The sequence below is a fragment of the Botrytis byssoidea genome (genome assembly GCF_014898295.1).
Source record: "Botrytis byssoidea strain MUCL 94 chromosome Unknown BBYS_031, whole genome shotgun sequence".
NCBI classification, from domain to species: Eukaryota; Fungi; Ascomycota; class Leotiomycetes; order Helotiales; family Sclerotiniaceae; genus Botrytis; species Botrytis byssoidea.
In genome coordinates, this window is record NW_024065872.1 from 331,646 (window position 1) to 357,372 (window position 25,727).

The 25,727-nt window shown below is 39.7% G+C and overlaps 6 protein-coding genes across 6 annotated transcripts; 3 read left to right on the forward strand and 3 right to left on the reverse strand.

Moving 5' to 3' along the window:
* Positions 1-4,819: 4,819 nt before the first annotated feature.
* Positions 4,820-6,609, forward strand: EAE97_010902 (uncharacterized protein; the record flags this gene model as incomplete). The annotated part of the gene is made up of 3 exons (XM_038881417.1): positions 4,820-5,599; positions 5,667-5,782; positions 5,835-6,609. The coding sequence occupies 3 exons, from the start codon at positions 4,820-4,822 to the stop codon at positions 6,607-6,609; spliced, it is 1,671 nt and encodes a 556-aa protein (XP_038727807.1).
* A 7,182-nt stretch (positions 6,610-13,791) lies between these two features.
* Positions 13,792-14,142, reverse strand: EAE97_010903 (uncharacterized protein; the record flags this gene model as incomplete). Its single annotated transcript, XM_038881418.1, has 1 exon — positions 13,792-14,142. The coding sequence occupies one exon, from the start codon at positions 14,140-14,142 to the stop codon at positions 13,792-13,794; it is 351 nt and encodes a 116-aa protein (XP_038727808.1).
* A 2,556-nt stretch (positions 14,143-16,698) lies between these two features.
* On the reverse strand, positions 16,699-17,734 carry EAE97_010904 (uncharacterized protein; the record flags this gene model as incomplete). The annotated part of the gene is made up of 4 exons (XM_038881419.1): positions 16,699-16,951; positions 17,005-17,417; positions 17,467-17,519; positions 17,566-17,734. The coding sequence occupies 4 exons, from the start codon at positions 17,732-17,734 to the stop codon at positions 16,699-16,701; spliced, it is 888 nt and encodes a 295-aa protein (XP_038727809.1).
* A 1,018-nt stretch (positions 17,735-18,752) lies between these two features.
* On the forward strand, positions 18,753-19,647 carry EAE97_010905 (uncharacterized protein; the record flags this gene model as incomplete). Its single annotated transcript, XM_038881420.1, has 3 exons — positions 18,753-18,813; positions 18,873-19,190; positions 19,268-19,647. 3 exons carry the CDS (start codon positions 18,753-18,755, stop codon positions 19,645-19,647), a joined length of 759 nt encoding a protein of 252 aa, XP_038727810.1.
* A 333-nt stretch (positions 19,648-19,980) lies between these two features.
* EAE97_010906 (uncharacterized protein) lies at positions 19,981-21,352 on the reverse strand (the record flags this gene model as incomplete). The annotated part of the gene is made up of 4 exons (XM_038881421.1): positions 19,981-19,996; positions 20,048-20,515; positions 20,568-21,172; positions 21,227-21,352. The coding sequence occupies 4 exons, from the start codon at positions 21,350-21,352 to the stop codon at positions 19,981-19,983; spliced, it is 1,215 nt and encodes a 404-aa protein (XP_038727811.1).
* Positions 21,353-23,372: 2,020 nt separating this feature from the next.
* On the forward strand, positions 23,373-25,427 carry EAE97_010907 (uncharacterized protein; the record flags this gene model as incomplete). Its single annotated transcript, XM_038881422.1, has 1 exon — positions 23,373-25,427. One exon carries the CDS (start codon positions 23,373-23,375, stop codon positions 25,425-25,427), a length of 2,055 nt encoding a protein of 684 aa, XP_038727812.1.
* Positions 25,428-25,727: the final 300 nt, after the last annotated feature.

The following is a 25,727-nucleotide window of genomic DNA, read 5'->3' on the forward strand; positions in this document are numbered from 1 at the left end:
CTGTCACTCTTGCAATCGCTGGTTATCTCTCAAGAACCGTGCAGCTATTCGGTGGGATGCAATTGAGACAATACGGAGGCATATACTGGGATCATCAGATCTTGCATCAATTCTCATGTCAAAGACAAGGGAAACCTGGGTGAAGATGGAGACTAATTGTTTAGGGAAAGCTTGATTGCGAAATTGACATTTTAGAGGTGGAGCAATCGAAATGGTTTATTTACTTGGGCTAAACTTATTATACAACACACTGTAGATAGGTAGTTATCTGAATAACCTGGATATGAACTCATAGATACTGCAATCGTTTTGGGTAATATTAAGTTATCACCAAGATGAGTGAGTCTGAGTACGGTGCAGGGTAAAAGGGCTTCTTCCTCCTCTTCCCGGCACTCGGCCTTTCTTCCCCCAAGAAATACTGGAGAAAATTCAATAAGAATTAACACATAACGCGGTCAAAACATACGAACCCTCTTTGCATACCTTTTGCAAATGGAAAAGACGCGACGGGGCCTACCAATCGCGCATCGGTAGCCTCATGCATCTCTCTTTGGCAATACGATGGGTGGATGAAGGAAGTGTTCATCCTTCCACTATGCAAACCTTCTGTCGCTCGGAATGTCTTTGAAAAATTAGGTCAGCTCGACCAACGTCCAGTAAGCGCTCTCATCGTCACCTCCACTTTTGACCGGTGTGAGGAATACTGGTATTGGAAATACCGAAAGGATACCGTAATAACCGTTCAATTCCCTCAAATTCCCCATCGCAATTATAATAGTCGTCTGGTCGGCTCTAGGTAACGACGTAATTATCCAACATATCCGATCCGAGGCTCCCAATATAGTGATACCGTTACATCCCTTTCATCCCATTGCAATAGCCTCGGAATTAATACCGTCAGTTCCATTTGAGCGCCTCGAACTAAAAATACCTCAGGTTACCTGAGTTGGCTCCGAAAGCCTGCGATAACATCATTTTTACTTCATCTGCATATGAACACAAAATGGCTGGTTACAATACAATAAGTGCTGGGCATGCTTATCGCTGGCGTGGCATTTGCTTGGAAGGAAAGTTAAAGTTTCATCCTAATTCATTCACGCAATGCGATCTGTTGCATCTTTAGGAATTCGATAGACAAGTTAGTAGGATTGACATATCACACGATAAAAATAGTGATGCTGTTGACGTCGTAGTATCCAGAAGTCTACAAATGCTAATATCATATTATTACGAAACGAATCGCCCTCCTTACGTTCAGATTTGCCCATTCAACACCAAAAAACTCCATCAACGTCACAAAGCTGTGTTAGCATGGCGTAGCCAATTAATCCTGTGTCAAATATTCCTCTCATCCATATCAAATCTGCCCAGAATAGATCGCCCACCTTGATAAACTTCGGACAAATAACTGACATTCAGGGATTCAGTTCTGTTTCTGAAAAAGGGCCTTATTTTTTGGGGTACTCCGTATTTTCCCTTGGGGTATCAAACTACCCCATGGATAGTCGCAGACGCTCCAAGTCTTGGTTTCTGCTCGCCAACAGCGCTCTTCCTAAGACTTCCTCCTACATCCTTAGTAAGACTCCTCGCATACCGTAAAAATCCTAGTAAAATAATATTTGCCATGAAGCAGTAGAGTTTTCGTCTTGCAGCTTGATCCTCATTCTCGGCCGTTTGGTTTGGTTTCGCCTCATCTCGTCGGTCAAATTTGAACCCTGCAGAATTTTAGATGCTGCAAATGCAATGTAACTCTTTACTCACACAATGGGCAATTTACGGATGCGATATTGGGTGACGAAAAGGGAGTTTGTTTTGATCACGTGAATGTCAGCTTCTACGAACAGCGCATTTAATTTCTTTTGGGTGATTACACAAGGCGGGTAGGTACAGTGAAAGACATACGTCAGAACCTGATCGGGAACTGGGGCCCTGGTCTTGAGGGGGGGAGGGGGCAAACCGGAAATATTTTATATCCCTCATTCGCAAGGGTTCCAATGCGACAGGCACGCGAGCAAGCAAGAAAAAATACCTTGATTTGATCCATTAATTGATGTAAGAATCCGTATGTAAGTCAGAGTGAACCATTGGAAGTTTACGAGTTTGCCGCCACCTTTCGTTTTCCAAGCTCAGCTTTCTCGAACTGCCTGTAAAGACTGGTTTGATCGCTCTCCCCGATGAGATGAGATGAGATGAAAACAGAATGTTCTGTCAACAATATTCCAAATTTCGATTTTTCTCAAGCACTGTTTAGGTGTGTATTACGACCTCAAGATATCTTCTTCTAGGCGTCTTCTAGGCGTTCAAGCCTATTGGGGCAAGCAGCCATGACCTAAGAATGAGAAAGTCGAGTGCTATCTAGGCTATACGTAGGCTACGCCAGCGCCGGTCAATCCGACAGGACAATCGACGAAACGAAGAACAAATTTTTTTATCTCACTACTGCATGGAAGAAAGTCTTGACAGATTGCAGACACCATGTTCTTCCAATGACAACCGAGCAAAGGATGATTAGTTTCTCAGCTGCTTCTCAACTTCATTACTCCTTGGGGAATTGATTTGATGGGTGCACGAGCATACAAACCACTACAAAAGCTAGGTGCAAAATTAAGCGACAATGAAGGGGAAATCCTTGGAACCCTTGGTTAATGTTTCCAATTTCCTCCGACGCCAATCTGCACCTCCACGGACCTTATGGTACGAAATTTATAGGCCAATGGACTTGATTAGACACCCCACGAAAGTATGGTTGATTTTCAACAACATGATTCGTGTTCATACATAGTGGTTTTTCGAATTATCTAGTTTACACAGTAAATGTCTTGACGGGTGAAGATTTTGGAGTGTGAGAAGTCATTGAATACGGTAGGGCGCAAAACTACCAGGAAAGACCTTACAAAACTTGTTCAATCGTGCTTTGATCTAAAATTCCCGAAGTCGGCAGCGGGATGGGCTGCAGATGGAGCTAATTGAAGGGTGTATCGTTTCCAATTTACATTTCAATTCACATCTGTAATGAAAAGTCAAACAATTCAAATCAAATGCCGTCTCATCACGCTTTTCGCCCCTTCTTCGGACCAAAGTCAATTTTCCTTGGTGCTTTCGGTTCATGTTGCTCCTTTTCTGCCCCCAAGTATCTCTTGTGGGATTGGTTTCAACAGAATTTTTTTATATGGAAATCAAACGATATGAAATCTTGGATTCATTTATTCATACAGGAAATCCTAGACGATAGGGAGGAAGGAGTTGATACCAAGAAAAACATCAAATGGCATCCATGGGAATGAGCAGATATCGTCCTATTGAGCAACTCAATTCTCCTTTCCCATTGCGACAAGTGTCTCGATCACATCCCAAAGTCAGAATTCAAAACTCACAAAAAAAAAGATCAAATGAGGTACCAATTTCAATGTAGGTTTTGATACATTCGAAAATACCCAAATTTCTGAAATAATATCAATATCAAACTCCCAACAGAACACACAAAACTTAAGGGGCGGGGTTTGACTTTCGTCTGAAATTCACCCCGCCATATAGTTTTGACCCCATCATTGTGAAGCTTCCAAGAAAAGGGACTGTATGCTTGGCTAGAATTGCCCCATACATGTTGAAACGAAAAATGAATATCTGTGGAAATCTGGCGGAATAAAATTTTCAAATTGGTACGTTAGGTAAATTGGCTTGTCGTTTCACTGGTATTATCGATCGGAATTTTTAGGGCACGGTAATAACACCAACACACGGTTTTAAAAATCTAAACGATCCTCAGACATACCAAGCATACTCTCCAAACATTTTGATATACGGTAGGGCATTTCCTTCATGGTCGATGGAGAGATGGAGAGCGCTTGTTCGTGCGCACGGGAAGATCTGTATATGATATGCATTTCATCTCAGGAGTCAGTTGAATTTAGCGACCGAGCTACAAGCTCGGTCCTCTTTCATGGACGAAGGAAAAATATACTGGGTGTTTCATGTTTTCTTGGAGTGGAAGAAGAAAGAAGCGATTGTGTTAGGGCTGGAGGTGGCGTTGGGAGTCAGCATCTGTGGTTTGGGAGTTGCTTTATTGGGGTTTGATAAGGTGAGGCTCTATTCGAGAGGTGGAGGATTGAGGTTGAGTATGTGAGATCAGGATATGGTCTATGGGTGTGGTCTATAATCTATAGTTGAATGGCTCATGGATGGTAGATGATAACTAGTTGTTCCAATGCCAGAGTCATTGAGAACGGGAACTACTCGTAATTAGAGGAAAATTTCGAATCTAGAAAGAATAAAAGACATCATAATTGCTGCTTCCATCAAGTTGAGCATATTTTCTTATTTTGATATCAAAAACTTGCCATAGACCCGCGTTACTTACACAACTGATTTCCATAACCAATATCTAAACCATATCACAAATTGAAACTACCAAATCAACACATCGTATGAATTATAATGATGCATTTCTGATCCTCCTTTTTCGATACCCTTATATCTATCTTTACGACCTGTCGTCGAACTGCAGCCCGAAAATAATTCTTGGTCACGTGTGGTTTATTACACAGAAATGACGCATCTCCAAAAAGTGAATGGTAATTACCTAAAGAGGAAATTTCAATTTCCAGATCTGGAATTATGAAGATTTGATAAGCATCAAATGCTTTGAATTTGTCTTTGTTGCCCGCAGAACATTTGTTCCTCCGATGTCTTCATCTGACTGTGATAATTCGTGTTTTCTTATTTGCAACGTGAAAGGGCAAGAATATTTACCCCACTTTTGTGATATTCCCTTATTTTTGCCTCAAAGACATTGAATTCAAGTTTTATATCCCTCACCAAGATGGATGCCACACAGCCTATAGGTACAGATGGTCCCAAAATCGATGTGTATAAGGATTGGCATATCCCAGGTAAAATTCAGTGGAAAGCCACCGAATTTTCCGTCAAAGAAAGTCGTGTAGAAAGCAAATCCTCGACCTCAACTCATCCTTCATCGGCCACAACCATCAACTGCAAAGGGGGGGGACCAAAACAAAAGTTCGCATTTGTCGATTTATCATCTTCTGTAACAAAAACAGATGTTAATGTACGAAAGTTCGTACGCAAGCATGCGAGGAATGATTTCCTAAGCAAAACGACTCGGAAAAGTAAAGGAGATCCGAAACTCCGTTCGAAATGTATAAAACCTTTCGTAGAACCCAAGTCAGTCATATCTGATTATCACCAACATGACGGTCTTATTATTGAGAATCTCATCGGGTTTCCGACTGCACTCAGCTTGTCTCCATGGCCTATTGAGATGACGACAAGAACGCACCGGTTGCTGAGCCGATATTTTACGCATGTTAGTTCGAGAATGTACCCATTATCCAAATATCTTTCTTCCAATCCTCTACGTTCAGATGAATGGTTTCATTTTACAATCAGCGATGCAGCAATGTTTCATGCGATATTATATGCTGGCGCAATCTATCTCTCCTTGCTTCAAGGTGGGAAGGATTCGGAAGATTCAGTATACCACCTTGGCAAAACCTTGGAAATAGTCCAGAAAAGACTTCAGGATGGGAAACCAGCAGACGACAGTACTATTGCTGCTTTGTCTTGTGTAGCTTTGGGTGAAGTATGTCTAAATTTCGATGTCACATTTTGGTATATGATTGTTTGATGTCTACTAAACTTCCACTTAGGCAAATACAGGGCACTTAGATTTATGGCATATTCATATGCGTGGTATACAACAAATGATAAATACGCGAGGCACGATGTCGTCTCTTCCTATGATTATACAGACAAAACTTCGTCGGTAGGTGATTTTACTAAAAATATAGAACAACCTCATTCTAATTATCTTCAAGGTCTGATATCACTGGTGCGATTGATTATGCTGCTGAACCGTATCTTTACTACAAGCCACGAAATCATTCTGAAATATCAATATCTACAATTCTACCGATGCATAGAATCGGCACCATCAATGCTTACATTGAAATTACACTCGCTAGATGCGGTATTCATCCAAATCTCATACAGACAATGCAACATCTAGCTATCTTCTACCAGTCCATACAGTTCGCCTCATCAAGCAGAATTCTTCTCGACCCAGGAAATTTTCTTGATGATATTTACTGGATTGAGTATGAATTGTTATCATTTCCCCTGTCTCTAGAAGAGAACCAAGAACCTATTATCGACAAAGCAACTCGTATCGGAGCTCTACTATTCATGAAATCGATAATTGAAGAATACCCGCATTCCTCGACTGGTCCTTCTATCCTCTTACAACAATTACAAGAATCTCTGTCCACAATTGATACCGCTACAACCACAGAACAAACATGTCAATGGCTGATTTGGTTATTTACTATTGGTGCTGTTCATTCAAGGCGGGATCATATCACACGAACTTGGTTTGTGGAGCAATTGGCGGGGTTGCATTTGGAGCGCCTAAGAGATTTGCTAGTTGGCGGGCAAGTACATGCAGAGAAGTTAGAAGAAGAAGACGAAGGAGAACCTCAATTATGGAGATTATTGGAGCTGAGACATGTTATTGGAGAGAGAGATCTCCTCCTACTTTGGGATGATGTTGCTCGGTGGAGACGAGAATCTTACGATTTTGGGGAAGGGAATTGAAGATTCCGGGCTTGGTGATTTCTTGGGGCTGGGCTGGCTACTGACGGATGGTACGCTACCAAGTTACTTCAGGATACATGCATATCTGCAAACATTACCACTACTCATGTACCTCTTTGGGCAAATCAAACCGACTCAAATGATGTCGTATGACAGGGAAAATATGGAGATAGTTCGGGGAGGTAGTACATAACACGAATCAGCCCTGTTTACACTAAGAAGATTCTATGGCTTCCAAGATCCTTCTAGACTATTACCCAAACGAGTCAATTAATATAATTCAGATATCGAGAGAAACCAAATACGCAAATCTACGTGGCGAATTTTGAACGATGGGTCGTTCGTTCGCCTCAAACTTCAAAGTCAATTTCAGTTCCGCGGTTTGTGGTTTATGGTGGAGAATTTTGTATGTATGTAGGGACATAGCTTATACATACCCGGGGATTGCTATAGGCTATCCAATTATTTCAATTGTAGCGTTACAGCGTTACAGGCAGTTTAGTGTGGGTTGCCGGTATTGATTTATCGGAAGATGCCTCAAAAACTCCATATATTTTCCATCGGAGAAACACAAAGAGTTGACCGATCGTATGTGCCGTTCTTACCGCGTGGAAGAACATCTTTTTCAATGAGGGATTTACTGGGATATAATTTTTGCAGTGAGATTTACATATGTGGGCTTGGAGCCGATTGTTCCGATTTCTTGCTGTGATTCGTGAGACGGAAGTGAGACGCGTCGGTAGAGAATGCTTTCCATGTTGGGTTACGCGACAGGATTGAAGGATCTATTTCGCCGTCATATGGGATGGAGGGTAATAGCAGAAGGCCCGGTTTTTTTGCAGAACCAGTAGAAAATATACCTCAGTGGGTACAAACGCGCGAAGCTGGAATTAGATAGATGGATAGATGAATGTGTGTGTTAGTCAAATTGGAAATGGATTCGGAAAAGTTGGTCTAGATTTTAGAATATCGCGACAAGAAGGGGTGAGGAATTGCCGGATGATACTCTACATCGTATAATTTCTTGGTCGACGCTGTCGATTGCAATTCCGCTTGCAAGAAACTCCGTTACCGCTAAATGAAGGAGTGTTCGATGATCTCTGGTTACATCCACAAGTAAGGTCTCCTGAGTAGCGAGACTTTGATGGAAAAATCCTGTTGAAGCCAACTTCATGATCTAAAAGCTAGCCTGCGTCGGCGATATTTGCATCAGTTCCTTGTGTCTGCCCAAGGCTAGAGAATGTTGATAAACTACTCTCGCTGCCACGGCCATTGCACTGGCACTGGCACATCAACGGTACCGACGGTGCAGGTATTCGAACTTTATTCTCTGTCTTGGTGATGCTACTAGGATCTCACTCTGATCACTTCGCACGTAGGCAACAAGCCAAACTCTGAATTTGAGAATGAAGGTGTCATCAATGATCACATTGGCGTTGGCCTGATATTCCGTAATTGACAATTGGCTCGAGAGTCGGGTTTTAGACCATTGTGGTTCTTCTCGTTGGTATCAGCTGGATTTGAATTGGGCATCGCATGAGAGGAAGAGAATTTTGTTGCGATGGTGTCAGCTCTTTTGATAAGTGCCATTTCTTCTAAGATAGCCCGGCTCTGTTTCTTCGATCTTGGTGGTTATTAGATGCTGATTTAAAGTATTAGGTATCAAGTAGTATGTACGGAGAGCAACATACTTCGTCCTTCCTGTACCTAAAGTTTTCTCTCGATAAGGTCTTTCCTCTGAGATCTACAAGTTCATGGGTGTTGGTATATACTATGTACGGAGAGGAATATACACTGTACTAGTCGAAGGGCCTTCTCTACGTGTACTTGCATTCGATTATTTTCAGCTCTGCAGACATATCTTTGGCCTAAACTATCGCGGACTAGATAAGAGAGAGGAATACATACTGTGCTTGCAAACTTTCAACCTCCTCTTACTAGCAGCATGAGGTTAGGGGATCGCCAAAGCCAACTCATTTTCAGCTCTATCTGTGGACTCAGGTTGCGTACGAGACTCACCCCGCGCCTTTGAATTAAGCTTGACGTCGATCCTCCAAAGTACTATCTCATATTTTCTATTCTTATTTAATAATGCGGAGAATTAAGCTCATGGGTATACTTGGCATCGACTTGGCTTAAAACGGTGTCGATTCAATCATGCATGTTGATATTTTTGTTGACGTCAACATGACGTTTCTTCTTTTGGGATACACGTCAGTAGCGTTTTTTCTCGCTACTTTACGAATTTGACAGCTTATCCAAATCTGGGGGATCAACATAGCACCTCTATTTTAGTGCTGATTTGGTCTTCCTTCTTAGAGTCTTCTCGGTCTACCGTATATTAGAAGAAATCAATAGTATTTTGATTCGTTTGGATTTTGAGGCACTAGGTAATTTGCAGGTCAGCGAACGACTTACTCAGGTCTGGACTCTTTTTTAGCTCTGCGACTGGGATTTTATCGTTATTATCCTATTAGTTTGAATATTTTCCTGATTACCTTGTAGTTGAATGGTCAAATTGATGGGTTAGGTGACTTATACAGTTGTGATAAAGATCGCTAGTTTAGAGCCTGCTCGTTATTAATAAGCAAGAAATGTCCGATGACATCTGACATCTGGACTAGTTTAGTTGCATTTGACAACTTGGCTCTAGTAGATCTCTGTTTCACAAGATTGATTGGTCATTCATTCTTTACCAAAGAGGTAATGGTGCGGTGTACATACGGGGAGGTTATATCATATACTGGGATCTGTAGATCAAATAGTATTCTATAAAACTAGAAACTCTTTTATAGGTGATGATTCGGATTGGGTTAGAATATGATCTTGGTATACTGTTAGGCTTTACATGGTGGTTGCAACTCTGGGAATATAGTCTGGTCAGAGTAGCATTCGTAATAGAATAACTATCCTCCACGCCCACAACAAGTACAAGAGTATCTATTGCGCCATCTGCGCTAGAAAATAACAAACCTTCTATTCTCAAACCGACCGGAGAGAGGAATCTATAATGTAATAGATGGGAGTATATTGATATCTGCCGTTCGAAGATAGAGCGACTTGTTTCTACAAGCACAATGTAGGCGTCATAGTCGCTCTTCCCATATAGATCTATTGAAATTTCATGTATAAGTGTGATCACACCTTTCTTCCCCGATTATATGCGTCATCTCGTGGTTGTCTAGAGTAGAGTTTGTCGCATATCTACATCATCCACATACCCGGATAACAAACTTGGATATGGGAGAGTAGTTCTGGTGACGATGTAGAAGCTAAATGTAGACTTAGTATTCTTTGCCTTCATTCGCATTTACAATCGAGAGCTTTCTATTCATGTCGCTACTCTGAGTGGGATCAGAATGGAACACTGTGTATAATTTTCTACACTCCCGACTTTGTACTGCCTGTCGAGATGTATCTGTTGATAATTTGCTCCAAGAGTTGAGGAAATGAGTTTGTTGCACGCCTCTGTGTGCCGCAATTCCGAAGGTAGTAGTAGTATAGCACAGTATAGGAGATGGAGGGGAGTATTAACATATATTACCATCTATAGATGTGGTATGTTCAATTGACTTAGATAGCTACTCTATGTATCTTTCCTTAACCATTACAGATTCATGGTAATTAAATAGTATGTTGAAATCTTCATTACATTATCTTCCAAGTGTTCAGTCTTTCATTGTTGTCCACTGGTCATGAACCCTATTGCACGCTCTGGCAAGTTGGAAGGATATCATGTTGCATATATATTTTGATTTGTGTGTCAACAGAAATGTTTGAGAAGATTTCTATTCCATGTTTCTTGTTGGCCATTCGTTGTGATAACTCCCTGTTGCATATCTCATCCCAATTATTTGTCAAAGCAACATTTCCTCCTCGAAATGGAAAGATACATGTAATGGAAAATTGGGATGTCTTCCTGTTGCACATCTGCTTTCAATCGTCTGTCACAGAAACTACTTGCGGTTGCATTTGTTACACCTCTCATCTTGATTATTTGTCAAAAGTATCGTCCACTGAGCGACATGGCAGGAGGAACGTAACTTCATAATTCCTAGTATACAACGCGGCTCTTTAAAGGCACTTATCTATCCGTTATAGCTTACAAAACACTCCTTCATATTGTATATCCAGCTTAATACGAACATGAAATTTGGCGTTTATATCTGCTCTCCACTTTATAAATTGCATTCAGTTGACTAGCTGACAACTTTTATCCTTATCGTATACTTATATGTGCGTGTATGGATGATGAGGAGCAATGTTTATTCTGTGTACAAGTTAGATATAAGTCTATTGATATAACGTGATTTCTTCAATCAATCTCAGTACCATCGAATTGATTTACCTCTCCGAATGTTGAAATATACGTATCTTGAGTGTATATTTATCTTTTCATGTGAATCAGTCATAGATAGATCATTACATCAATATCCCTCTGATATCTCTCTATTTTGTAGACTACAAACTGATGTAGCTCTTCAATTCAACTCCTTAACCTAGATTACTCGCATGTATCTTTCTTTGCATAAGTCAACTACCCCACTTTCCAACCACCCCCTATTTCCAACCACCTAAAAAAATCATATTATTTACACTTAAAACTTTAATAACTCAATAACTATTAAACTTCAATAAAATCATCTATAGAATTATTTTTTATAATACTAAAATTATTATTTCTTTTAATTTCATAATCTCCTACTTCAATTTGTATATACTTTATAACTCTAATCTTTACAAATTTTGAATTTAAAAATATTATAATCTTTTATCTTTTTTTAAATAATATTTTATTTAATTGATATTCTAACTTTCTAATTTTATTCTTTATTTCTAAGAATTTATAATTCTTAATATTAAATCCTTTTATAATCTTATAAAATAATAATTTTTATATTAATAAATCAATCTTTTTCTCTTGAATTATTATATTTCTATATTTTCTAATATTAACTTCTTTTTGAAAAGTTTTTTATTAAATAAATAATAAATATATATTCTATTAAAAAATAGAATTATTATTAAATTTAGAATTAAATAATAAAATCTTTTTATTATTATTTTCAAATAAAAGTCGATTTATAAGAGATTTAATTATATTTTTAAACCAAAAATTATTAGCTTACTATTCAAATTTAATATTTTGAATAATTAAATCTTCTATTCTAATCTTTTGATAATAAAAAAGAAAATTACATTTTCTAATTAATGAGAAATTGGATAATAAATTTAATTTATTAAATTCAATTTGATATGTATTTTTTAAAGATAAGAATATAAATAAATCAAATAATTATAATATATATAATATATATAATAAAAGAAATAAGAGATATATATTATTATTAAAGTATTTTAATATAAATATTATAATTTTATGGCTTTTATATTTATTCAAAATAAGGAATCTTGAATTTTCCGGTTGAATAAAGATAGTTTGAGGGATATAGATCTTTTTCAATTATTTTAAAGCTATAATATCTATAGTCCATTCATTTTCTATAGTAATAAAGTTCTAATCCTTAAATAGAGTCAAATCGATTGGAAATCATTATTATTAAACTGATTTTTTTATATATATTATAAAGGGAATAATACTTTTTTTATTAATTAAAATATATTTTATAAAAAAAATCCAAATTTGAGATCTAGATTGCTTTTTTTGAATAAATCTTTAATTAATACTTTCTATTATTAATCTATTAAAACCCTAATTCTTTATTATATCTATTTCATTTATATTCCATTTGTTAATTAATTTAATAACCTTAATTTCAGGGATTATGAGATTTCAGAACTACTTTTTAATAATATTAGATATAATATCTAAAACTTATATAAAATCAATTTGATATTACTTCTTAATTCCAATATTAAAATATCTTCAAAAAAAGCTATATATCCATTTCTTTTTAAATAAAAGATTCTCTTCTTATATAATAAGGAAATACTCTATTATTTTTCTAATTTGATAATATATAAAGTTAATATCAAAAGTTTCTTATATTAATATTTATTCTATTAATTAATTCTTTTAAATTAAAAATAATTTTTAAAATATTTAAATATCTTTTTGATATAAAACTTTATTATATATTCAATTATAAAATATAATATATAAAATATTATAATTCAAACTAATTTTTTATATACTTATTTCATTTATAATTACTTTAAGAATCTTTATAATATCTTTTTTAATATATTTATTTTTTATATCACAATTATAATAATATTAAAATTTCAAATTAATTAATTAAAGTATCATTAAGTTATTCAAAGTGTAAATTTTATAATTACTCAAAGCGATATGGTTTTTGAGGTGATCGAAAAGAGGGGGTGGTCGGAAAGTGGGGTAGTTGACTTATCGCACTCAATACGGGCATACACAGTTCTTTATTCATCGCGGCTCTCTTCCATCTCTTTTAAGTCTCCCTGTGTCTAGTGTAATTCACTGAACAGATATCTGACATTTATGTCGGAAGTTTCCTTTGGTTTAGCTATAAAAATCGACATAGTAAGATTTTATGCAAACACATGCTTTTCTTTTCTATATATTTGAAATTGATCCATCAGCCGTAACAGCGTGAACAGGTGCAGGAGTAGAGCCTGAGTATGAGATTTATATGAAGCAGATACAACTCCTTCCACGACTGTAGTCGCTCTAGCTGAATTTATTCCTTGATCCTGCCCATGGTAACTGGCAAAGTTAAGAGGTAGCACGGATATTTGAGTATCCTAGCGAGAATCATTCGCATATATAAAAGCAGAGATAGGGATAAGAAAGTATGTTCCTCTCACATGTCAATGTGAAATAGATATTTTCAATTTAGTAGGGATGTTCTTGAGCGTTGGTATCTCGGAAGGGGGGGGGGGGGCATATTGGACATACATAGCTACCGACCCGCGGCAAAACATACTGGAGGAGATAGAGTTGTATGTTATCATATATTGAAAGATATGTAATGATGTAATGAGTTTAACCAGGCTTCGAGGGGCACTTGAAATATCTTGAGCTTTTTGTACCCCCCACTCGACGTCAGATTCACGAGTACTAGTACGAATATCTCATTAATGGTATCATGTTGTATCTATCTGCAACCTACCGATGATGCTATCCTAATCCCAACCTCCCATTCCCCTCAGCAGTTGGCGCCTGGACAGTTTTTATGTCATCAGCTATTGCTCTCTCTTTGGCAACTTCTTGTTTGCCTTTCGGGCTTCCGCTGCACTGCTCTTCCCTCCCGCTCTCCACTCACGCCGTCTTCCTCTCTCCTCATCCGTATCATCATCCTCTCCCTCTTCTTCTTGATTCCCTGCATCTTGTGCGCCTTGATTATCCTGTCCGTCTTCTCCCTGTTCTTCTGGGGCTTTTTCTGTAACTGCTCCTCTGCCTCCGTCGTCATCTTCTTCATCTCCTACTTCTTCCTCCCAATCCGGTTTATTCTCTGGCATCTCAACTTGCCTGGGATCCGGATGATTTCCTACCCACTCAGTCAAATATTCCTCCACATGTCTTACAGAGAACATTCGACCGTCAGGCTGGTCTCTAGGCGGAAATTCTCATTCATCTTCCTGGTGAGATACTTTCTACTAGTTCTACTGTCCTTCCAATACCTCCCCTCATCGTGTCTCTCTTGGAGTAAATGCTGGAGATGATTCTTTTCTGCCTGCGTCCATATTCTAGCCGGCTTTATGTGTGGCATGCTGAGAAGTGCTATGGAGTTACTGAGATATTGTGATTGGTTGGACAATCAGATGATGAAATGATGAACTTTTACAGCGATAATGATGTGGTTGAAGTACTGATGGCAGGATAAAGAGAACTCTAGGAATAAGCTGGAAAAATTGATGGCTTACTAGATGATAGTGAAGAGTTCTCTATTAATTCCAGATCCAGATTGTAGTATCCTTTGGACCATAGTACTGCGATTCTTTGATTGATTTCGGGCAATGTGTAATGACTTAACTAATTGTTAACGAATGATACTCTGTGCCCTTCATTTTTGAATGTTGAAGAATTGAGTCGATTTAGTTTTCTCTTTATCACACAATCTATTTGGTGTAGATTGATCGAAGAAGTGATTGGAACAAGGCCATGAGAAGGAACATTGAAGAATGGTGTCGAGGTGAGAGAGAAGTCGAATTTTTTCTTGTGGCTGGTCTTTGTCTTTCGAACTAAATTGGTTATTCTAATACGTGATTGAACATTATAGCTCTTGGTTCAGTTCAATTCTCGAACTATTCGGCTCATGCTAATAAGAATGAAACCTGGAGAATCTAGTCAAGCGACTTTGAACCCACACTTGCTCCATTTTCCCATATCACACATTTCCCTCTTTTCCAAATCTTCCATAAGAAACACTAGAAGAATTCTCTTGCCAACATAATTTTGTTGAAGACGTCTTTCTTATGATGGCAACGAGACAGGAGCGCAAGATTTCATAGCGTTGTTAGACTTCGATGGTGTGTTTCGAGAAGTTATCACTCCTGGAGCGAGCTTGTAGGATCTTTCTAGTAGTGCCACGACAATTAAATCTCCCAAAAAGGATACTTTGAGTATCTCCAAGTTCCTCGCACGATTTTTTTTCAGACCGAGATTTGTTTATGACAGGAGTCTCCGGACGCGAAACATGGTGGACAGTTATGGAAACAGGACAAAAATCTGTCGTATCACCGGATACTGCCATTAATAAAAAATATCACTGCTTCTAAAATTGTTGTACGATCACAACATTGCCATCAAAAATATCCTTGAGCGTTTATGTCCCCACTGCTGTTATCCGTTTATGCAGCCCTTAATGGGAAACCAAGCGACCATTGAGTATCTGAATAAAGGTCCGATCCAAAAGAGACGAGTAGTCACGAACCAAAATAGCATTAATGATGATCTAGAGCTTGTAACTATCGAGATTCTTCGCCTTAGAGCCTCTCCCCGAATCGGAAATTTGTGTGATGTTTATACAAACATCACATATTCACCTTCTCTTCTCTTCTGCCTCTTGCACGATACAACCACGAAAGTATAGCGATTCGAGTGAATGACTCAAACAATTTTCCACGTCTCAGTTAGAAGCTTCATCTAATTTCAGCATACCCTTTCCTGCATGCATCAGTATTACCCTGAAATTCTCCCACATGAGGATAAACTTCACCCTCCCACTCCCTAGACACCCACCCACCAAGCAATAAAGAATCATATTTATCCCAAAAGAAAATTCTCGCAATAAAGTTGTCTTCATTCTAATACCAACCAGCCATTTTGCTCTTCCAAAACTTTCCCATCTATCAAATTCCAAATCCCAAATCATAGCCCATGGATCTAATCAATCATCCCATCTCGGCTAACCGAATAACCCCTTCATTTCATCCACCATTTTGTAACATTTATGTACCCCACCTACCACACCCCAATTTCTCCAAGGAAAAAAAAAACGATCACTCCCTGATTTCCTCACCCCTCAGCTAAAAAAAGAAGAAAAAAAGCCCTGACCAAAATACCTACAAACAAAACAAAAACTCATGATTACGGAGAGTAGGTATTGAACCACACCCGATTTGAACGGATAACCTTTCGATCTGGAGTCGAACGCGCTACCGTTGCGCCAGCGGTCCTTAATCATGTGACTATTATGAATGACGATTTTTATTTGCATATATATAGCCAGATTTTGCGAAAGAGGGCTTCACTGGTGTTATGCTTGAACGTCTCGACTTTGCATCCTGCGGTGGGTGAAGGGAATACTTGGTAAGCAATACATGATCGATTAAATAGAAATATTGGGTAGAAACAAAACGTCATGGAAGAAGAAAATGAATACTAGACAGAGATGCAATATAATCGCTCCTCAAGGAACTGTGATCTCGCTGGGGAATTAGTTTGGTCAACGTCAGATCTCGAGTTCTGTCGTCTCGTTCATATTTGCAGATATTTAACATAGGATGAATTCTTCACAAGTCATACAAAACAGCCAGTATATACAATCAATACCGAGGTATAAAGTATATGGATATTTTCAAAAGGTTCAGTGTTACGCTGCCAGAGCGAATGGTTGTGATTGAGAAACCAAATCGATCTTATCCATCCTACTCAGTCTCAACACACACATCTGCGTCGCAGTTCTCGCTGTCTTCCATGAAAATACCACCAAATATCAATCCCTCATTGATACCACTTTCCTGGAATCCATTCTTGGAAACATCCACACCAGCGGCGAAATCTGTTGGCTTCTTCAATAAACCGAAGTGGTATTGACCTTGTCCAGAAATGTCATTGGTTAGAGCTTCGGTGACTGATTCAAGAGCCTTGGAAGAGGTAGAGTAGAATACTTGAGTTGTACTGATTCAAGATTAGCTGGAGATGTTTATTGGAAACAAGAGAGGAAAACAAACTTTGCGGTAAAATCCAATTTCAACCCAAAGTTGTGCCATCCATCGGTGAAAGCAGTAGTGAAAAGTTCGGTTGCTCCCTCATTTACATTTCCGACAACTCTCAAAACATTTGAATCTGTGTTGTTTGTGTCCAAAATTGTGCCTGTCTTCAACACAAATTGGTTGGTGCTGAAATCTGCACTTTCGAGGAAGGCAATTTGATACTCATGGCTGAGATTCAGAGGACGAGAGGCATCCTTCATGATGGAGAAATGAAGAGTTTTAATGCCTGTGGTGGAAGCGTCAGTGCCATTGTTGGATAATGGCATCAATTCAGCACGACGAAATCCAACCTGTACGTTTGTCGAGGAGGGAGCAAAGATGGAGGCATCAGAGAGGGTAACCTCGAAGGGTATAGTTGAGTTTCCATCATACTGAGAAATTGTTAGGCGTGTAACCAGTATAGCACACAATATGACTTACCAGAGAAGTAGGAATATCAGTTGGGATGTTGATGATTTGGCTCCATGTGAGATCTGGACATGTTAGAAGAACTAGTGTACAGGAAGAAATTAAACTTACTTGCACCAAAGTTATAGCTGGGATTGTAGAGACTTGTATTGGAGTTATCAAATGCAGTTGGTGTGGTGCCTACTGGTACACGACCTTCAAACTGAAGTGGACAATCTTGCGCCTGTGCTACAGAAGCGAGAGTCAACAATGACAATCCGAGAAATGAGTGAAGCGACATGATTGATAGAGAAACTTGTAAATGAATGTAATGAGAAAGGAACGTATTGATATTTGTTAACGTGTTAAAAAGAATGGAATTGACAAAAAAGTCACACAGTGATACTTTGGATGAAAGGGTACACGGTCCGAGTAGCCCATTCATATAGGTATATATATAGTCGGTCTACTCTACGACTCCGCGATATTCCTCATCTCATCTATTATGGTTCAATTCCATAAGAGTTCGCCAAAAAAGTTCAATTTACCTTACTATTAAAGTTTTCCTCAAATAGATTATAACCTGATAGACGAAGCAATAGAGATCCTTTATAATTTTGGAACGCATAACATGAAAGCGCGAATTGATACAAGAAAGAGCAATAAGAAATGCTTTCCAAGCACCAACCATGGCAATTGCAGTGAAAATAATGGGTATATGCCGGGTTGTAAATTGAGAATCCGGAGGCCAAGAGACAAAGCTGTTTCAGCAAAACTCTAATTTGACTTGTAATTTCGGATGGTTCGGTTCCTGGTAAATTTGCGCAGTCTTTCAGACTGCAAAAAGTATTGTAGCGGGAATGAACTTTAATTCAAGAGCTGAAGATATGGAACTCTTCTAGAACTACTATGAGGAGTGCAACAAACGGATGATTGGATTCCAAAGGGTTCAGGGTCTGCAGATCCAGGTATGTCGTGAATGTTATCATTTAGGAGAAATCAAACACATAAGGAATGAGTAGCAAATTACCATATTGCATTCGAGAGGTCAATATAAAAGCTTCTGAGGCGCTTTATAATCATTACATTGTATCATAGGTAGAGTTGCTAAAATTGATGTAAAGAAAGATAAATGGATGCATTGGGCACCAAACCGGAGGCCGGTGTATCTGATGATCCGAATCGTGGGGTAATTATTAACTTTACATTACGTAGTGGCGGGAGCTGCCTTTCGAGCTCTCAAAGTTTCCTTCATTCAAAACCTACATTAAATAAATCAACATCTAGAATTTCCAGTGACTTAAGACTACCAAGTCAAGATGGCGGAAGCAATAGATAATCCAGATGTTCCTTCGAACAAGAAGGCTTTCATTCCCTTAGGTGCCGCCTCCCTTTGTCTTCCCCCTCCTTCTCCCAAGCTAACCAAATGTCTCCCATAGAAAACAATCCCGAAGTAATGTCCTCTCTCCTCCACAAACTCGGTCTCTCCACCACTCTATCTTTCCACGACGTATTTTCAATCGAAGATCCCTCTCTTCTCTCCTTCATCCCTCGTCCCGCACTCGCCCTTTTACTCGTTTTCCCCGTGTCAAAAAGTTACGAGGCATTCCGCTATTCAGAGGATAAAGAACGCGAAGATTATCAAGGAAAGGGGGAGAACGAACCAGTTATTTGGTATAAACAGACAATCAGGAATGCGTGTGGATTGATTGGCCTTTTGCATGCTGTGAGCAATGGTGCTTCGAGGGGTTTTGTTGGTATGATTTATCTCTCCCTCTCGCTCTCCTCGTATCTGTCAAACGTACATGTCTGACATAATTTTTCTCTTTTGCAGAACAAGGCTCTCCTCTCGACAAACTAATTAAAGATGCCATTCCTCTCGCCGCAATCGATCGCGCAGATCTCCTCTACAATTCCCAAGCCCTCGAATCCGCTCATCAAAACGCTGCAACACAAGGCCAATCCTCTACACCTGATGCTGAAGATGACATCGATTTACATTACGTATGTTTCGTCAAAGATGAGAAGAACAATCTCTGGGAAATGGATGGAAGGAGAAGAGGCCCACTTGAGTTGGGATCGTTGGGAGAAGATGAAGACGTATTAAGTGGAAAGGCGTTGGATTGGGGTGTAAGGAAATTTTTGAAGAGAGAAGAGGAAAACGGTGCGGAATTGAGGTTCAGCTTGATTGCGTTGGCACCAAGTCTTGACTAGGGTGAGCTGGTTACGATTATGATTATCATGAAATGTTTGGAAGGGATCGGAAAAAAATATTGGCGTTGCATTACATCAAATGGTCAGTCATAGAACAGCTGCATCTGGGTGTCAGAACCTTACGTCTATTTTGAACGAGACCCAAAAGTTATGACTTCAGATACCATGATATGTCTATATTTTTAACGCGATAGCTTTACCCATGTACTAAATCCCTCATACAACTTCTATCGACGTATATGGTGTCTCGAAATCTTCTAAGTCCGAAGCCATGCCATGTATTCCAAGCAAATCAAGCCCCTTTAATCATGATATTTCGTAGATGTACTGGTTTTATGACCAAGAAATGCTATGAATGGTTAGTAAATGTACCAAAACAAGGGGAAGACCAAAAACTTACTAAAGCATAATTCCGGCTCCCGTTGCCATAGCCATGAATTGTTTCAGCGTCTTCGTCAATTCTAGGCCCCTATCCTTTCCAGTCTCCAATAATTCCGGAATAACAGCTACAGTTCCCACATACAAAAATGTTCCAGCTGTAAATGGCAACAACATATCACCCCACTCCAAACTTGTACCCATGAGGCCATCAAACCTGCCAATACCGCCTTCTTCTGTGCTTGAACCATATTCTTGGATCATGATGCCGATGACCGTGCCGAGGAGAGCTCCAAGTGCGGTTACGAATTGTGCCCCCATGGCTGCACGTTTGGAGAAACCAGATTGGATTAAGAGAGCAAAATCACCGACTTCGTGAGGAATCTCGTGGAAGAATACTGCAACTGTGGTTGTTGCGCCAATCGTTGGGGATGCATAGAAGGAAGAGGACATGGCGAGACCGTCGGTAATGTTGTGAGTGAAATCAGCGCTGTCATATAATTAGCAGTGGCCTCCTCATTTTCTTCTGCGAAGAAACGTACATGAGATTAAGATATCCAGCAAGCTTCACACTAGAGTTGATCTCCTTTTCAGTCTTCTCAACCTCAACAATTGACTTTCCGCTATCCTTCTTTCTTGATCTAGTACTTCTGGCATGTGTATCATCCAAGTTGCTTGAAATAGCAGAAGTTTCCTTCTCGCTCTCATGACCATGACTATGCGAGTGTTCATGGCCTTGTCCACCAGTAGCAATTCTTAGTCCTTTATCCATAGCAACAAATGTAACGAATCCAACCATAATCGCGACTCCCAACAATAAATTGCGATTTGGTTCAACCAACACGAAGCGCACATTCTCATGGGCGTCCTCGCCGAGGAAGATTTCGGGAAGAAGATGGAATAATGTATCACCCAAAAGACCGCCAACTGCAAATGCTACCATTACGGAGAGAGAAGAAGGATCGATATTTGGTGGACATAATGCGAGGAGAAAGTTGGGGGGTCCAGAGATGTAAAGGGTTGCTAGAAGTGCATTGACAGCTGGGGTGGAAGGGAAAAGAACTGCGAATATGCGAGAAGTAAGAGTCGAAGTAATCGGAGACGTGACTTGTTTATATGCGTTGAGATCTTGCACAAGAGGACATTGCTATCGAGTAAAGTCGGTTAGATGGGGCCCAGGCAGAATATCGTGAGAACTTACTTGGAGTTGTTCCTCTATTTCAGGCAAGCTCATGCTTGCAACAGATGTAGCATGGCCTTGAGCATATACGCATACAATTGCAATGGAAAGCAAAAGAGCAGCACGACGGGGACTAAAGAACGACATTTTGAATTGAAAAATGTATGTTGGGAGGAAAGGAAAGAAAGAGGGACAGCTGAGCTTTGACGGAGAGGTTATCAGATTATCAGTATGTAACGATATCGGATGGCGTTTAGCGAGGTGGAGACTATTTTTTGAAGCATTACAGGGTCTCTCGGCCCCGAGGGGTCAGTGAATTTACTTTGGTGTTAGTGCATTATGATGTCAAGCATCATCTTTATTAAATTCGTTACAGAATTTGAGAAAGGGGCAGACAATAATTATCTTGAGATTTCTTGGATTTGCTCATCGGCAAGAGTCTATTCTTGAGTTGATAATCTGTCGAAGAGAATATGCATGACTTATTGTCAGTCAGCCACATCCAGCCAAATAGAGATCTGTCATTTCTGATTCACTAGCAGGGCGATGATCCTTCAGCAGCTGTAAGTGCAGTGTCAAGGTCAAGCAAGACTGTGCATAATTCCCCAAGCTTGAACGTCATCTTTTTTTGGAAAGAAAATAACAATGATTTCCAACGCTATTTGAAGGAGCTTACGATAGTAAAATCGAGAGCTGTTCGAGAATAAATCGGTGCTGCAGGTTTCCCTAGTCCATGAGTTGTTATCGTGAAGCTGGATTCAAAACGCACTTCTGCTTTCTTTTGATGATGTGCACATCAAAGCAGGAAAACAGTCTTTTGGCTGCAAGCTAATGCCTCATAAGTCATCGAATGACAAAATTTCTACATCCCCAATATGACTGACTATGAGACTTTCCTTCCAAGCAATCTGCTTCATAGAATCTCAGACTTCAGCGGAGCAGCTTAGCAGGGAGTAACTTCACAAAGCAAGACTGCACTTGGTGAGCCGTTCTACTTGAAGGGTATATTGAATTCGGGAATGTTAGTAAAATGGCATCAGATGAGATAACAAGACACTTATTGCATCTACTTTACATATTCCTATCATTTGTTGCATCCGATTGAGAGCCGATGGAAGGCTATGAAGTCTCAATCTTCAAAATAATAATCTACTCCTCACATGTTTCCGTCAGAAACCCAAACTGAGAGCCTTAACTATAAACAATCAACGTTTTCTGGTATGAGACGAGGTGAACAATTCTGATTTCGTACCAAGTAGGTATTCTCGACTTGGCAAGATTGTATTAGAGATCATTGCTGTCTGGTTGTCTTTCGAACAACCATTATCTATTGTCCGAAATTACCAGTCTGTACAGAATGGAATTTCCAGCTCCATCTGGTCAACGGGGTTTCGAGACGTGGTGAAACGAGTAGCTATTCTATGCTATCCAATTCTCTCACCCGGCCAATTTCGACGAGAGACCTTTGAAGTCTAGTTGTTCGACGAATAACCTACTGTTCTTACCAGGCTTTGGCTAGATGATGTAAAGAAAATGTTTCGGAGTGGTTTACTCATTCTGATCCACAAATATATACTTGTTTTGGAGGAATCTGGACATCTGAGATTTCCAGTCTGGTGTCTTGAAGATCAGAACTCTATCTCAACCCTAAATGATAGATTGATTCGGCTCCATAACGTCTGATGTGAATCAGATGCATAATTTTTCATCTACCCAAATGCAGATGCCAGGGCAACTTCCATCTTCGGTATAGAGCGTGTAAGTATAGATCTGAACGAAAGCCTTAGGTGTCAGACTCATGGTATTCTTCTTCATGCAAGCAGATGTTGTGAAAATCACGCGGTTCGGCGAGTTTTCCTACAGAACCACGGATTTACCACCAACAGGATGATCTATGGACACAGCAGAGCTGCGCCGACGATGCCTGTAAGAATCAATTATTTCAGGCCTCTCATTTCATCGAGTGATGGTAATACATGTGCAGGTTGCCGGTTCTAAGCCTCTGTCAATGTCGGTGTATCTCCAATCGCTTATGGGGCTCGGTGAACGTTATACAGACTCGACATTTCGCCGCAAAATACCCACCATCGCCGTATCTGCTTGTCATGGCAAGTTCGTTGTTCCCAAAAAGGGTCTTCTATCAAACTTTATAGTACTAAATTCAATAATGTCTTTGCTCATATATATACTTACCTCATATGTCAGCCCGGTAAACGCATATCCTGTGGCTAGTGCAAGCTCGAGCAATGTCAATATCACAGCCTTACGGGCAGATGTTGCTCCTGGCTGGGTTTCAGAACCTGATGGTAGAGGTACTTGGAGCTTGCTATATAGCTGTGTCGGGACTTTAGTCGCATGCGTATATACAGCAATTCACTTAAATATTCCACCTACTCGCGAAAAAGCGTATTTTGGTTGGGTAAGAAAAGCAAAGTGGGTTATGATTGCACTTTTAGCTCCAGAAATCGTCGCATACACTGCTTTTGAACAATATTATCTTGGCCGCAAGTTTCTTAAGAAGTTGGTTTCTCAAGAAGAAGAGAAGGTTGGTTACCCTTCTATCTATGAAAAGTATAGCACTGATACCACACAGACAAGCAATGCTACTGCGAAACCCAATTTGGACATGGTATATGCTCATTACACGATGATGGGCGGATTTGCTGCAGATGTTAGCCATCTTCACAACGTTCTCAAAACTGTAACCTTCACCACCGACGGTATCCTCTTCCTATCTAGTGTCGGCTTGACGCCACATGTCGATAAACAAGAGATTGAAGACAAGAGTAAATCAGACCTACTTGGAAAGATGCTGGCATTTCTACAAGGCATCTGGAGCATTGGTCAAGCAATTGAGCGAAAGTGTTCGGGCTATCCTACCACTATGCTCGAAGTGCATACTATCGTCCATGTTGTATGCGCCCTAGCTTTATATATACTCTGGGCTACGAAACCACTCAGTGTTGGGGTACCTACCGTTGTGAAGTTCAACGAAGCGGATGAGAAATATCTAGCCTTTATGCTGCAACTAGGAGCCGAGAAAGGACCTCGCTCAGTTGAACTTCACCCAAGAAAGAAATGGTACGACATAGCGCCATCAAATCATTATGGATTTACAACCCATGATAGTACAAAGCCAGCTGACTACGTATATGGTGAACCTGAGATGGGAATTTATCAAAGTAATCAGCAAATATCAGCAAATCCTGTTTCTAGCGACGCTGCTGCCATCGGGATCATCTCTCCTGCTTCCAAATCGGACTATCAATCTTCCGATCAATGGCAGGAAGTCGGTGATATTGTCACTCATTTTAGGCAATCAGAAGAGGAGATCAAGAGCCTCCCCGAATCATGTAGGGCTCGCCAAACGCGCATTGAATACAAGCCGGCTACAGATTTACCAATAGTTTGTACCATGGTCACAGGCCAGTCATTGAAGTCTGGCTTTGGTCCCGGCCTAAACCATGATTCGGGTAAAATGCGCCACAACACAAAACGTGATAGTAGGTCTATTAAAGTATCCTTCACATACAATGATGTAAGGAGGCTCAACTTGGCTGCAAAATACATTAAGGAATCCTCGCAATCATCAAAGCTTAAAGGGACGCCGTGCAAAAGCAATAAAATTTCTTTCAATGAGAAGATTGAAGCTTCGTTAAAGCCAACATTTAAGTTTGCAAAAGGCATGAAGACACCTCTTGCATTGAAGGCTCCAAATATGAGTGGTACAATATTCAAAAGCGCGCAAAACGAAGCTACATATCTCTCTGCGGCCATGGCTATAATTCCGGCGCTATACGGGTCCGTTCATCTTGGCGCCCTCACTATGTTGTTCCCAAGTAGGATCGAGCGATTTCTCTGGAAATTATCATGTTATTACCTGATTGCTGCCGCCGGGCTATTCGGTGCCTGGTCTCTCTTGAAGTATATGGACAAACAGATTGCACGCTTTTTCAAGATGAGAAGTACCCCACTTGATAAATGGGAAGTTTTTCGAGGTGAATATGGCTATAAGTTTGAAGGTAAAATTCAAAAAACTGTCCTCGGACTGTTGTCGTCCTTCCATTACATCAAACTGTTGGTTCTTGGACTTGGAGGAGCAGCATATGTTGCTGCTCGTATGTATATCGTTATAGAATCTTTCATTTCATTGCGCCATGTACCAGTTGGAGTGTATCGAACTCCTGCACTGAATCTTATGGGGAATCTTCCTCATGTTTAGTCAATTTAATTTTCTGGAGCGATTCTGTCCAAGTATACTGTTTTTATCTTTTATCAATAGAATATGGTGGAAAATGGCATTACGGAATCTATGTGAATGAGGCTTAGTAACTAAAGTTTTTTTGGTCAGAATACGTCAAAAAAGGGGAAAGGGTTGGCAACCTGTAAAGAGATGGAACGATGCCCACTTCGTAGACTAGAAATAATCCTAGGATAATCCTACCTCCAAGATATTACTCTCCGGTGACTCTACGGTGTAACATTTTCTCCTAGATTTATCAACGATCTAGTAGATGATCAA